A 15,070-nucleotide genomic window follows, 5' to 3' on the forward strand; every position below is an offset into this window, starting at 1 on the left:
ACCTGTGGTTCTGACGAGTGTTAGCAGCAGTGTGGAGGGTTGGGGTGGGGGGAAGGGTGAAGTCAAGTAGGAAGGCCAGCCCTGGGGCTGAGTGAAGGCTGGCATAGACCGAAGAGGCTTCAGGGACTAATTCCTTCTGGTGAGCTGAGGATTCATTCATCATCCAAAATGAGTCTTCTTCTGCAAGTGTACTGATGTTTTCTCAAAGAAAACTTTAGCAGTGGTAAACATCTTGTAAAAATGGTTAGTGTTGTCTATTCAGGGTAAAAAAAATCTCATATTTTGGACTACAGTGAGGAAAGTAACCCTAGCGTACACCCCAGAGGGTCAGTGGAGAGCCTGAAGGCAGCCGCCTGGGCTCCACGCCCCCTGACCTTGGAGAGCGACCTGCCTTCTCGGGGTAGATTCCCAGGAGGGGTCTCCCTGGCCTTCAGTTCCAGGCTGATCAACCTTCTTGTGCATTTACAGGCAACTTTGAAGTGGGCGTGCACATTGCTGATGTCAGTTACTTTGTTCCTGAGGGATCCAGTCTGGATAAAGTGGCTGCTGAGAGAGCTACAAGTGTCTACTTGGTTCAGAAGGTAAAAATCTAGTTTCTTGGGTTGAAAAACATGCTTCCATTATGTTCTCTTCCTTTGTTTGTTTGTCCTTTAAAAAAAAATCATGAGGAACAGCTCTTGTGTGTGCTGCTCACTCTGGATATGCCCCACTCCTGGGGTCCCAGGAGCCTGAGCCCATGCTCCTATCATGAGTGAGCCATGGCCATAGGACTTAGCCTAGGATGTCTAGTATTTACCAAGTTCCTCTCGCATGCCCAACCTGTCCACCCCAATCACTGACCCCCTCAGAAGGGGAAGGACAGGATTAACTCAGGTGGACCACAGACCTAAAGGGAAGGACTCACGTCATCCTGGCAATGTGAAGGGTGGCAGTGGATCTTTTTAAGAGGCGGTACTCTAGTGGGTTGTTTTTTACTTGGTAGAGACCTTAAAACTGTCACTGATGACTTCATGTCAGTTTTCCTGCATGGCCCTGTGGCACTACCATGCCCACTGCCTCCCCATCACATCATTTCCCAGAATGTGCCATCTGCCAAGGGTGTGTCTTTTCAGATACAAAGACAGAGGAGCCACATTCCAAACACGTGATTGGCATGGGGCCCAAGGCCTGTAAGTTCGCCCCGCTATGAGAGTATACATTCTTTCAAGTCTAAAACCAAGGTTCTGTACAAATAGAGGCATCAGCTGTGTCAGAGATTTCTCAGCCTCTCTCTCGTGTCTGGAGCCCACTTTGGCCAGGGTCACTGCAGCTTCAACATGGCTGTCATCTGAGGTTGTCACCTTGGATAATGATGATATTATATACCCCATCATTCCTCAGCTCCAGGACCTTCTAGAGCTGTGCTCTGAAGTCTGAGCACCTCAGCCGTACCTGGCAGCATGTGTGACATGTGGAAGATAGACTTCCAGACATGTCCCTGCCAGGCTCCAATAAGCCATATCAATTGGCCCCAGCCATCTACTAGCAGTAAGAATCTCTGCTGGGCAGAAGGGTTGTTGCATAGTTGAATCCTCATTCATTTTCCCAACCCAGTCCTGTACAGTCCAGCACTCCACCCACCCTTACACACATGGTCTTGGATAACTTATACCAGCAGTCTCCATGCCAACCCCAAGAGGGGTACATTCTAGAATCCCTGGACTCTGGTTTCAGCAACGTGCCTGTGTTGTGCCCACAAAGGTGTTGACAGTTCTAGAACAGGAGTCCTCAGGGACAATCCAAAAGTTCCTAGGATGTCTAGTATTTACCAGGTTCCTCTCACATGTCCACCTTGTCCACCCTAGTCACTGACTCCCTCAGAAGGGAAAGGACAAAAATTAATTCAAATGGACCACAGACCTAAATATGAAATATGAAACTATAAAACTCTTACAAGATAACACTGGGGAAGATTTAGATGCCCTCAGTTTGGCAATGACCTTTTTGATGCAATGCCAAAGGCACACCTCTGAAAGAAAAAATCGATAAGCTGGGCTTAATTAAAATTAAAAATCTCTGCTCATCAAAAGACACTCAAGAAAATTGGACATCTGATTTATTCAGGTGTTCAGCTTTGCCTGCCATTTATACTAGGTGCTCAGAACCTCCATGTAGGTGTTTTCTGCTGTTCCAGTTATGAGAATACTGAAAGAGAGGGGGATGGAGTTGATTACTGAGCTGTGAAATTCTGGGTCAGATGCTGCATAATCATTCAGACCCAGTTATAATTAACAGTGTGTTATCAGTGACAGGTAACCTCTAGGCATAGTGGTATTAAAAGACACAGAACCTTCAGTCACCCCTCAGTGGGAATGGAAAGCTGTATCCTCATCTGAATAGGAGGTGTTCTACCCCAAGGACTTAGCTTATATCCAAGCATCCATGCCCTGTCTGGCCTCTGTGGCCTGTTCAAACCTAAATGTGGTGTTTGAGGACTTCTGTTTGACCCCCATCCCACATGATGTCTATGACACCTGTGCCCAAGCCGAGGGCAGGTATAGGTGGCTTAAGGGAATGCAGCCCAAATGTGCTACCCACACAAATCACTGAACTTCAGCATGTGAGGCTTGCCGCCTGATCTCCCCTCCATGGCTGTGAAACCTGAGTCATCACCATTGCATTTCTATCCATGTGAATGAACAAGGCTGGCCCTCAATGTGTGTGTGTTTTTGGAGGGTCTGCTCAACATTTTTCAAGTTCATATCCCACTCAGTGTTCACTCACAACCAAATAAGCCCTATCAACTGGGACCAGAAGAAGTATTTATTGTTATTGTTTATTTCTACTGATGACATTCCTTGTCCACAGTTTCTCATGCCTTTATTTAATATCCTCATTCCTTGTTAGCCTCAATTTCTGAGCTTCCCCAGTAGAGGGTAGCCCACTAGTACCTAAGGAGCCATGAGTTACTTAGGAGGATATTGCAGTTCTGGTAGGCTGACCTGGAGTGAGAAATAAATCATCAAGCCTGGGTCTCATAAGGCATCCATTCAGAGTTATGGACTGAATGTTTGTTTCCCCCTCAAACTGTATATTGAAATCAATTCCAATTCCAAAGAAAGGCAATGCAAAAGAATGCTCAAACTACCACACAGTTGCACTCCTCTCACATGCTAGTAAAGTAATGCTCAAAATTCTCCAAGCCAGGCTTCAGCAATACGTGAACCTTGAACTCCCTGATGTTCAAGCTGGTTTTAGAAAAGGCAGAGGAACCAGATATCAAATTGCCAAGATCCTCTGGATCATGGAAAAAGCAAGAGAGTTCCGAAAAACATCTATTTCTGCTTTATTGACTATGCCAAAGCCTTTGACTCTGTGGATCACAATAAGCTGTGGAAAATTCTGAAAGAGATGGGAATACCAGACCACCTAACCTGCCTCTTGAGAAATCTGTATGCAGATCAGGAAGCAACAGTTAGAACTGGACATGGAACAACAGACTGGTTCCAAATAGGAAAAGGAGTACGTCAAGGCTGTATATTGTCACCCTGCTTATTTAACTTATAGGCAGAGTACATCATGAGAAAGGCTGGACTGGAAGAAACACAAGCTGGAATCCAGATTGCCGGGAGAAATATCAATAACCTCAGATATGCGGATGACACCACTCTTAAGGCAGAAAGTGAAGAGGAACTAAAAAGCCTCTTGATGTGAAAGTGGAGAGTGAAAAAGTTGGCTTAAAGCTCAACGAATTCAGAAAACGAAGATCATGGCATCTGGTCCCATCACTTCATGGGAAATAGATGGGGAAACAGTGGAAACAGTGTCAGACTATATTTTTGGGCTCCAAAATCACTGTAGATGGTGACTGCGGCCATGAAATGAAAAGACACTTACTCCTTGGAAAAAAAGTTATGACTAACCTAGATAGTATATTCAAAAGCAGAGACATTACTTTGCCGACTAAGGTCCGTCTAGTCAAGGCTATGGTTTTTCCTGTGGTCATGTATGGATGTGAGAGTTGGACTGTGAAGAAGGCTGAGTGCTGAAGAATTGATGCTTTTGAACTGTGTTGTTGGAGAAGACTCTTGAGAGTCCTCTGGACTGCAAGGAGATCCAACCAGTCCATTCTGAAGGAGATCAACCCTGGGATTTCTTTGAAAAGACTGATGCTAAAGCTGAAGCTCCAGTACTTTGGCCACCTCATGGGAAGAGTTGACTCATTGGAAAAGACTCTGATGCTGGGAGGGATCGGGGGCAGGAAGAGAAGGGGACGACCGAGGATGAGATGGCTGGATGGCATCATGGACTTGATGGACGTGAGTCTGAGTGAACTCCGGGAGATGGTGATGGACAGGGAGGCCTGGCGTGCTGCAATTCATGGAGTCGCAAAGATTCAGACACAACTGAGCAACTGAACTGAACTGAACTGAATCCCTAATGTGATGATCTTAGGACGTGGGCCTTTGGGAGGTGATTAGGTCTTTAGGGTGGAGTCCTATTGAATGAGATTAGTGCCCTTATAGGAAGAGAGCCTTGAGAAGGAAATGGCAATCCACTCCAGTATTCTTGCCTGGAGAATCCTGTGGACGGAGGAGCCTGGTGGGCTGCTGTCCACGGGGTCACACAGAGTCAGACAGGACTGAAGCAGCTTAGCATGCATGCATGCATTGGAGAAGGAAACGGCATCTCACTCCAGTATTCTTGCATGGAGAATCCCAAGGATGGAGGAGCCTGGCGGGCTGCCATCTATGTGGTCGCACAGAGTCGAACACGACTGAAGCGACTTAGCAGCAGCAGCAACAGAAAGAAAGCCCAGAGAGCTTTCTCATCACCATATGAGGATCCTGCAGGAAGGTGTCATGCCTGAACCAGGAAACGGGCCCTCACTAGACATTGAATCTGCCATCACCTTGATCCTAGGTGTCCCAGTCCCCAGAACAGTGAGAAATTAGTGTGTGGTGTTTAAGCCACCTGGTCTGTGATATTTTTATTATAGCAATCTGAATGTGATAAGATAGGCAGAATCTTTTAAAGTTGAATGTATAAATATACTTTGTGGCCTGACAGTTTTATTTCTAGGTACATACTTAACAGAAATGTGTGCACATGTTAGAAGGAAAACGTATGAGAATATTTGTTGCAACACTGTTAAAGTAGCCAAAAAACTAGAAACCATTCAATACCATCAGCTGTGGTACAGGCACTCAGCGGGATGCTGTACAACAGTGAACGACAGCACCACACACAGACATCATGGGGAAAGAAGCCAGACACACGAGAGCACACTGTGTGAGCCCGTGTACATAACGTCCGAAAACGAGCAAAGCGAGACGTCAGGATAGTGATGGCGCTCGGTGGCTTCAGTCGTGTCCAACTCTCTGTGACCCTATGGACCGCAGCCTGCCAGGTTCATCCGTCCACAGGGCTCTCCAGGCAAGAGTACTGGAGTGGGTTGCCATGCCCTTCTCCACAAGATAGCGATTACCCTTGAGGAAAGGGGCCCATCTGGTGGGGGCTTCTTACGATTCTTGGTCTGGGCCCATGAGTGTTCCGTTTGTGAAAATGCTTCAAGCTCTTCCTTATGAATGGTGCATGGGGTGTGTGTGTGTGTTGAAATCTTTTTTCTTCTGAAGCTTGCTGGGGTGACTTTCAGCATTCCACTCTGGCTCCTTTTAGTGTATGCAAGCAGCCTACTCAGGCAAAGGAACTGACCTCAGAATCCAAGACCCCCACTCAAACTTGGCTCTCCTGAGAACACAGCTCTGATGTTTGTACCTTGATGACACTTAACATAACCTCAGGTTGGAGACATCCCATCTATGCCTCCTCCCCAGAAATGCAGTTGACTCAATCCAACCTTTGTCTGGCCCAGAGCCTTACTTAGGGAAGGGAGATGAGACTTTAAAACCCCTTTTATCTGCAAAACCTATAACATTGTGATGGAAAGAGAAATAGAGGTAGCAGTCAGACTCCATGAGGTGAATAAATGTGAAACATTCTTCTCCTATAGGTTCAAATGTTTAAGAAATTTCGACCCAACTAGAGGTTCTTATTCCAAGCAGATGGCTTTCTCTTATCTAGCAGCCGCACTCTCCTTTTTATAGCCAGGAATTATATCTCAAATTCAGAAAATGAAAATGGAGTTAAGTAACTAATCAGCCTGTTTCCTTTGCTCTTCTCTTTGCTTTGGTTTTGTGACTGTCACTGTTCTAGCATTTCTCTCTGGGACTGCAGAGTTGGGGCTTTTTGGCCCTGAAAAGCCAGGAGCTGAGGGGAAGGAGGGCTCCTGCTGCCGGGCCCTGCCCCCAAGCTTGGCATTCGCGAGTGGTGCCGGCCCGCAGCCTTGGGCAGCAGCAGCTGTGCGTTCTGATTCCTTTGAACCACTGCTCTGACCTTTCTTCCTACTCATTTGTGTTTCTTAAAGGACCGTGTCCAGGAACTTTTCTGCTGTTTTCACTTGACTTTGCCTATAAAAGTCTGCTTCAAAGCTGCTGCTCTCCCCACCCCCAACCCAGGTTCCCTCTGTCTCATTTGGCAAAATCGTTTCTCTCTTTCTCGAGTTCATCAGACGGGGGCAGAGTGTGTGTTGGGGGGTGGGGGAGGGAATGCCAGTTGATTTCTCATCTGTAGGGAAGGTGGCATCAGTCTCTTTTCATTCCGTGTTACTCACCTATAGGTAACTGACGTCAGCATTATAGTCTAAGCTTGATTTGGGAAATTCTCCCATAGATTAGGACAGTATACAGTGAAACAGATCTTGGGTCCAGATACCATGTTATTGTCCAGATTAGCACCATGTGCATGCTTTCTAAGTCGCTTCAGTCATGTCCGACTCTTTGTGACCCTATGGCCCTGTAGCCTGCCAGCCTCCATGGGGAGTCCATGGGGATTCTCCAGGCAAGAATACTGAAATGGGTTGCCATGCCCTCCTTTAGGGGATCTTCTCGACCCGGGGATCAAACCCGCATCTCTTATGTCTCCTGCATTGGCAGGTGGGTTCTTTACCACTGGCGCCACCTGGGAAGCCCCAGATATCACCATACTATCTTATACATGAAATTCTTTTTGTTGGGATTTTACTCACACTAATACATATTTAGTTACTCCTTAACATTAGGGTACCCTTAGAAGGAAAGATAAATTTGTGTATTGGATTTAAATCCTGTGAAAAAGCACTCTTTTTGACAAAAGATAGATATCTGTTAGGACAGGGGACAACTGTCTACCTTAGCTTAGTCTTGTCCTGCTCAGAAGGATGTGACATCTAGCTACTTAATATCCCCAAGCTATCTTCTCTGAGAGGGAAATACAAGGCAATAATAGAATTTAAGGTAATGTTTAAAAAATAAGTGAAGAAGTTTTTAAAATAAAACCTAAACAGTTGAAACCTAAACCTAAATTTTCTGCCTGTTGGCTCAAGCACTTGTGTTATTTTAGGTGTGAAACAGCTCAAATGAAAGTTCTCCCATAAATCTCTACGATATTTTATTGGGACTGCTTTATAATAGAGATCAAAGATGGAGATTGGAAGCCCGTTTTAATATGGAGTCCAAAGAGTTTTAAGATGTTCCTTTATGACCCCAGCAGGTTGTCAGAGTGTTGATGTTTTGTTAATGTCAAACTGTGGAGCAAAGAGTTGATCAAATTCAGAATTCATGGAAGTGTTGATATGAAAAAGAAAACTCTTTAAGCAGAGATGTTGGCTGGCAGATGAATTATCTCTTCGCTGTAAGTCATTTCAGCCTGTGAGTGGGGAGCTAGCTACCTTATCGTTAAATCCTCGAAGTCCTCAGAGAACAGGAGGAAAAACTCACCAAGTTCTCAGGCTCTGATAGCCAGTGGGCACTGCTAGTGGGAGGGAGGTTTGGGAGCGGGCAGAGGCCTGGGGCAAAAGGGGCAGAAGAAGCCCCCGCAGCCTGCCTCTACCCCCCGGTGCTGGAGAACCCCCAGCAGGTCTGGCCCCTGCAAGCTGTTGTGACCCCCGTATCGCGGCTAGTCCCTCCTGTTCCTTTTTTCCTGGATGATTGATTCTTCCCCCTCTGTGGCCCTTTCCGCTGGTCACAGGGCTGTCCTGGCTAACCCGTTGCTGAACTTGGCCAGCCTGCCCGCTGTGGCTTTAGCAGATGTTTCTGCTCTGTGAGGCTAACAGAAGATTTTATAGTCTTGATGGTACCCCCACCCAGCTGTCTTGGGCAGTTTACCTAAATGATCCATTTCTCTCCACTCTCCTAAGCCCTGGTCCACAATGCTTAGAAAGTCAGTGTGGGATCTTCAGTGTCCTTTTTTCCCCTAACCGGCTTTTAAGATCTGCCCTGACCCAGCTTTGATTCTGGCCCTGAAACAGGCGTAAGAAGACTTAGCAGCCTTTAAGCCCCTTTCATTTTCTGTGCCCTGAAGTGTCACCAGTTAGCATTTGTTGAGTACTGGCTGTGTACCAGGTCTGAAAAGACAAGAGAGAGGCTGATCTTGCCCTGGGGTAGTCAGGGGAGGTAGGCAGGGAACAATGACATTACCCTGTACTACCTGTGGGTGCAGAAGTGCTCCGTGGAGAGGAAGCATCAGAGGAGAGAGAAACTGTCTCTCCCTGGGTTGGTGGTGGGAGAGGAACTTTTTCAAGAGCCAGGAAGGCTTCATCAATTGATTTTTGAGCAGTGTTTCAAATTGTGAGTGGAAAATTCCTTGCTAGACAAAAGTGGTTGGAGAGAGCATCTCAATTAGAGGTTAGAGAAAGCATGGAACATCCAAGGAACAGTATATAGTTTGGAATTGCTGGGGTATGAACTGCAGGGGGAGCCAAGAGATGAAGTTTCAAAGGCAGACCAGGGAGCTTGGGTTTCATCTTGAGGTCGAGCAAGGAAGTGACATCATCTCCTTTGACTAAGATAGAAAATCACCTTAGCCACTGTGTGGTTGAGGAACAGTGAGACCAGAGCAGAAAGGTACTTATCAGTACGAGGGCCCCTCCCCTCAGTCATGGCCCCTTGAGGCTTTGAGTAACCACCCCAAAACAGAGAGAGATCTTTGCTCACAGAATCATAGGCGAGTTGAGCACCGTGGTTGTATCCAACTGGACCCCAGAGAATAGAGCAGTAGATGTCTTCAGCCTGGTGGTTGAGGAATATCCGGAACAAGGAGCATTCACATCCGCCCCCAGACTCATCTCCTCCCAGTCTAGCAATCACATCCCACAGCAGAGAATGGCCAGGTACGTGGGAGAGGTTAGCATCCCATCAGCTCTGCCGTCTCTTTGGAGACAGGTTCTGTGGGCCCTCTGCCGGCTTCCTCTTGAGAGCTCCGGCCGCTGAACATGGAGGGTGCAGGCTCGTACTGAAGACCTCTTGGCCTTCATGATGATGTTTGGGCCTTTGCTCATTAGCCGGACGAGCAGAAAAATAAAATTTCTGAATTCAGCTCATCAGCCATTGTGGGAGATAAAGACAATGTGTCCCAATATAAATAGGATCCCAGATTATCACTGGGTGGAATTTAGTAAGAAGATTTGAAAGTCTGGAAAATGATACGGAAATCTTACCCAGAGTAATTTCAACTCTCGAACTCTGCTGCTTGTTTAGGAGACTTAGGATATGTTCCAAGACAGACGAAGGTTGCACACTCGAACAGCAGAAGGAGGAGAGGAAAGACTCCTTAGAGAGATTTCAAATGCAAAGCTTGCGGGACTGGAGCTGATTGAGTGGAGGAGGTGGGGGGGGCAGGGGCTGGGGTGGGTGGGGGGAGGACCCGCCCCTCACAGCTATTTTCTCCATCCCGCTCAGCCAGGACCTGCGCAAGACTGTCAGAGGACTTGTGGATCTGTAGAGCTGGGACAGGGAAAGTGAGAGTGTTTGAGAACTTAGAAGGAACTCTCCATGTGGGCCGCACTGAGTAATGAAGCTGAAAAAGACACTGTGGAAAACTCTCCAGGGATGAGGGATGCCTATGCATTCGCAAGATGCTGGTGACGGTCAGCGGTTCCTCACCTGCTCGAGAGCTCACTTCTGTTTCCCAGTTAGACATTGTGTGCTGTACCCAGCACCCTACCCCAGGGTCTCTCCAGGACCGCGGCAGGTCTCAAGTTCTGAAATAACAGAACTGGTACATGTGGAAGCCACTTTTCAGAGCGGCTCTCTGTCTCAGCCTCCCTCCCACAAGGGTCCCTGATGTGCTGTGCACTTGACACACGTGCCGTGTGTCACGGGGCAGTTCCAGCACACCAGCAGAGAACAGGCCCAGTTTATGAGAGGCCCTGACATGCCAAACCGTGGATGTAATTGTAACATCTTCATTCCTTTCCTTTTGGGAAATAACTGTCTACTTACAAAACTATATGGATATAAAGACTGTTTTCTCAGAAGTCCATCTGAATCCTGCCATAAGAGCTAATGAAAGCTTATTGAAAGGAATGCCCTTTAAAAATTAGGCATAATTATACTACCCCAAAAGTTTTAATGTTTAGCTTGTTTTCCTCCCTGGTGGCTCAGAGGTTAAAGCGTCTGCCTCTAACACAGGAGACCTGGGTTCGATCCCTGGGTTGGGAAGATCCCCTGGAGAAGGAAATGGCAACCCACTCCAGTGTTCTTGCCTGGAGAATCCCATGGACGAAGGAGCCTGGTGGGCTACAGTCCATGGGGTTGCAGAGTCAGACACGACTGAGCGACTTAAGTTAAGACATAAGATATCAAGCAGTGTTTATAACCTTGGGCAGCTGCTGAGTGTACCAATAGTTTTTAAGCGAAAATAGCCAAAATAGTTTAATGACAATAACAATAATAATAATGTGTGCTCAGTTGTGTTCAACCCTTTGCATCTCCAGGGACAATAGCCCACTAGGCCCCTCTGTCCATGTGGTTTTCCAGGCAAGAATGCTGGATTGGGTTGCCATTTCCTTCTCCAGGCGATCTTCCTGACCCAGGGATCCAACCCTGGCCTTCTATGTTGGCAACTGGATTCTTTACTACTAGCGCCAACTGGGAAGCAGGCTTATCCTACACTTAAAATACTAGCTGCCTATCAACTTGTTAAGTATAGATGTTTAAGTGGAAGTTTACTATGTATTTCATACAATGTTTCATGTGATAATGATAAACAGTTAATGTAGAAAAAAATAGGTGATTTGTTTTCTGGGCAAAAGTCAGTCATTCAATTGTAAACCGGAAGTGCCTGCTGTGTGTCAAAGCGCTGGACGGAGAGACAGAAACAGTTCTCACTCCTGAAGGCTGCATGGTCTAGTGGAGAGGAGAGTCACATAAAGGGGCAGTTAGGCTGAGAGCAAGAGCCATGCGTGCGTCATGAGAGCTCAGGGGGTACAGTGAGTGACAGTTTAGAGCCGCCTCAAGTCCTTTTGGAAAGAACAGGAGCAGGTAGGAGGGAGGTGTAAAACACAGGGCCTGGTCCCCTGGGGAAATCTGGAGAACTGTTTCAGAGATGCTGATGAGCTGAATCTTAAAGGATGTACAAAAGTCGGCCAGATGCGAAACTCTCAGAAAGGTGCTCCAGAAAGAGGGAACCACAGGTGCACGAGTGGAGCAGCAAGCAGGCCTGGGTGGCTCTGGTTACTGGAGGGGGCCCAAGGCAAAGACTGACAAAGAAGGAAGGTCCCCTTAGAGGACTGAAGGACCTGGCAGACCGTGGGGTGGCCAGTGAGCTGACTTCGAGCATCTCCAGTGTTGGTTTACTAATGACAGAGCCAAGACTCAGAGAATTACACTAGGTTTCCCAAATTACACAGGGTAAGACCCTTATGTCTGTCTTTTTTGTTTTTTTAGTGGTAAAGGCCTTTTTGCAAATCAAATCGTAACCCCAGTCTCCAATATGTAAAAATAGATCAGGTTGTATTTCATTAACATAAACTTCTTCCACATTTAAATGTATAACAACCTCACACCAGTCACAATGACTGTCAAAGATTTATAACAGTTATGAGATCAAGTAATGAAAACCGGTGACCTTCTTTTTATAAACTCTTCTGTTTTTGTAATAAATTTAAATTTACAGAAAAGTTGCAAAGATAGTACAGAGAGCTCCCATATACCACACACTCAGCTCCCCCCACCCTTTGCTAACATCTTACATTACCATGGTACATTTGTCATAACTGAAAAGTTGACATTGGAACATTACTATTAACTAAATCCATACTTTATTTGGATTTCCCCAGTCTTTCCACCAATTATCTTTCTGTTCCAGGGTTCAGTCCAGGGTACCACGTTGCATTTAGTTGCAATGACTTTCTTTTCACAAACACTAAAACACAAAGTCAGGAAATATGTTACATTCTCAGATGTTCAGCTGTATGATTGAAAAAAGATACTGCCTTGAACCCTTAGAAGAAATACTGCTGCTGCTGCTGCTGCTAAGTCGCTTCAATCGTGTCCAACTCTGTGCAACCCCATAGACGGCAGACCACCAGGCTCTGACGCCCCTGGGATTCTCCAGGCAAGAACGCTGGAGTGGGTTGCCATTCCCTTCTCCAATGCATGAAAGTGAAAAGTGAAAGTGAACCTGCTCAGTCGTGTCTGACTCTTCGCGACCTCATGGATTGCAGCCCACCAGGCTCCTCCATCCATGGGATTTTCCAGGCAAGAGTACTGGAGTGGGTTGCCATTGCCTTCTCCGAGAAGAAATACTAACTATATGTAAAAAAAAAAAAAAAAAAAGGTACTAAGCTTGGACTGCAAGCTTGCAGGGCAAGGAGCTTGCTGCTGAAATGCTGTGCTGTGCTTAGTCACTCAGTCGTGTCTGACTCTTTTCGATCCCATGGACTGTAGCCTACCAGGCTTCTGTGTCCGTGGAATTCTCCAAGTAAGAATACTGGAGTGGGTTGCCATGCCCTCCTCTAAGGGATCTTCTCTACCGAGGAATTGAACCCAGGTTTCTCACATTGCAGGCAGATTCTTTGACATCTGAGCCACCAGGGAAGCCCAAGAATACTGGAGTGGGTAGCCTGTCCCTTCTCCAGGGCTCTTCCCAAGCCAGGAATTGGAACCGGGGTCTCCTGCATTGCAGGTGGATGGTTTACCAGCTGAGCTACCAGTCTGGTAATGCAGTGCAGAGAAGAACCCAATAATGCACACTCAACAAACTCAGTTTACTTGGTTTTACTCAGCTTGGGCCGCCATACAGTATACCATAGACTGGGCATTTTTTTTCACAGTGCTGAAGGCTGGCAGTCCTAGAAGAAGGTGCTGGCCAGTTCGGTTCCTAGTGGAGACTCTTTTCCTGGCTTGTGTAGGGCTGTGTGGGTCTTCACAAGGCTTTCTTTCTGTGTGTGTGCAGGGCAGGGAGCCACAAATGACTTCTCTACTTATCAGATCAGGGCCCCACCCTTATGACCTCATTTAACCTTAATTACACCTAAAGACCCCACCTTTGGGAGATGACTGTATTGGGTACAGTCACATTGAGGGTTAGGGCTTCAGTGTAGGAATTAGGGGGTAGAGGAGACATGGTTCAGTCCATAGCCTAGTCCAAAGGCTGAAATTATTTGAAATCTTTACAATTTAATCCTGAGACAATATGGTATTAAAATTTTCTCCATTTTTATAGTACCTTTATGCAGGTTAATATGTGTTATTTTGCAAAACACTCAATGCATACAAGAAAATATTAATTATTTAGATCACTTTTGAATACTCATTAAATAAGCTAACAAAGAAAATACAGTGTCATCTGAACAGATGGTTCAAAAACAATAGCAAGAAAATTTTTTCAGAAGTAGGTGCCTTATAAAAAGCTGTTGGGCCTCCCTGGTGGCTCAGTGGTAAAGAGCCTGCCTGCCAGTGCAGTAGACAGGTTCAGTCCCTGATTCAGGAAGATCCCACATGCTGTGGAGCAACTAGGCCCATCTGTCACAACTATTCAGTCTGTGCACTAGAGCCTGTGTTCTGCAACAAAAGAAGCCACGGCGATGAGAAGCCCACCCACCACAGCTGGAGAAAGCCCACACAGCAACGAAGACTGTGTCCCGAGATTAAATAAACAAATAAAATTAATTTTAAAAAAAGCTGTTGCCAGAAGTCTTCAGGTGGTCATTAGGTTTTTATATACAAAAGCTGTAGCATCCTTCAGGATAATGCTGAGTAATGCCATAGTTACTAACATTTTTTGTTACTGGTGTGGGCTTTTCCATATCAAAGGTTACTGTAACGTACTAAAACAGAATAAATGTCCAACACTCTTCACACAGAGTGAGATACCACTGGGGTTTGTTTTGCTTTTGCTGAGGAAGGATCTTGACTAGCTGACTTGACCTCAGCTAGTGCACAGTTGCTGCTCCGTTGCAGCGTTCCCTTGCCTGATACCGCACATCCAGGAGGCCTGCAGTAAGTGTGTTGGGTAAACATCTGTCAATACAGCCATTTTTAGTTTGGGAGGTGGATGGGAGTCAATGATGATGTCATTAATCAAAACTATGGGAGAAAGAAAAGATTTAAAGGCAGGAGGGAGACAGTCAGAAGTATCCTCAGGATATCCAGGAAGAGCCACTCATTTTGTCTTTGGAATTTTAGAGAAAACAAATAACATTCCAGGATGGCTGTAAGTCATCATTTGAAAGTACGTTGAAGAGGATTTCTTTCTTTCTTTCTTTTTTTTTTTAATTAAAGAGGGTATACCATTGAACTGAGGTAGTTATATCCAAAAGTACAAGTCATTCTTGAGTCTTGAGCTTCAATTTTAGTATATAGTAAATGTAGTTATTTTTTTATTGCTATCATGTATTTTTCCCTGTATTACCAGTTCTCAGCTTTCTGGTTACATTCCCATGTAACAATAAAGCCTCACAGAAAAGTATCAGATAATGTGGTCTTCCTGCCGAGTTTTCAGGGAAAAGAGCTTCCACCATGTTCATCTCACCCTGGAAGCTCAGGCTATTCACCGGAAGGAACCCGCCTCTCTGGGCTGCTTCTCTGCTGGCAGGTAACTGCTGCAGATCGGGCAAAGCCGCTCATGGCCTGTTCCCTGTCCGCAGGTTGTTCCCATGCTTCCCAGGCTGCTGTGTGAAGAGCTGTGTAGCCTCAATCCCATGACCGACAAGCTGACCTTCTCTGTGATCTGGACGCTAACTCCGAAGGGCAAGGTAAGGACTTAACAC

At 46.1% G+C, this 15,070-nt stretch overlaps 1 protein-coding gene across 5 annotated transcripts in view; it reads left to right on the forward strand.

Moving 5' to 3' along the window:
- The window catches only part of DIS3L2 (DIS3 like 3'-5' exoribonuclease 2), a 358,321-nt gene that overhangs the window by 236,571 nt on the left and 106,680 nt on the right, over positions 1–15,070 (forward strand). For all 5 annotated transcript variants that reach the window (XR_011254705.1, XM_069578628.1, XM_069578629.1 and 2 more), the window contains 2 exons: positions 469–581; positions 14,948–15,055. Coding sequence is in view for 4 of the 5 variants with exons in the window: in XM_069578628.1 (XP_069434729.1) it covers positions 469–581; positions 14,948–15,055 (221 nt within the window). In the remaining variant the exon portion in view is untranslated. The remainder of the gene's footprint in view (positions 1–468; positions 582–14,947; positions 15,056–15,070) is intronic.

Source organism: Ovis canadensis, chromosome 2, assembly GCF_042477335.2.
Source record: "Ovis canadensis isolate MfBH-ARS-UI-01 breed Bighorn chromosome 2, ARS-UI_OviCan_v2, whole genome shotgun sequence".
Taxonomy (NCBI): domain Eukaryota; kingdom Metazoa; phylum Chordata; class Mammalia; order Artiodactyla; family Bovidae; genus Ovis; species Ovis canadensis.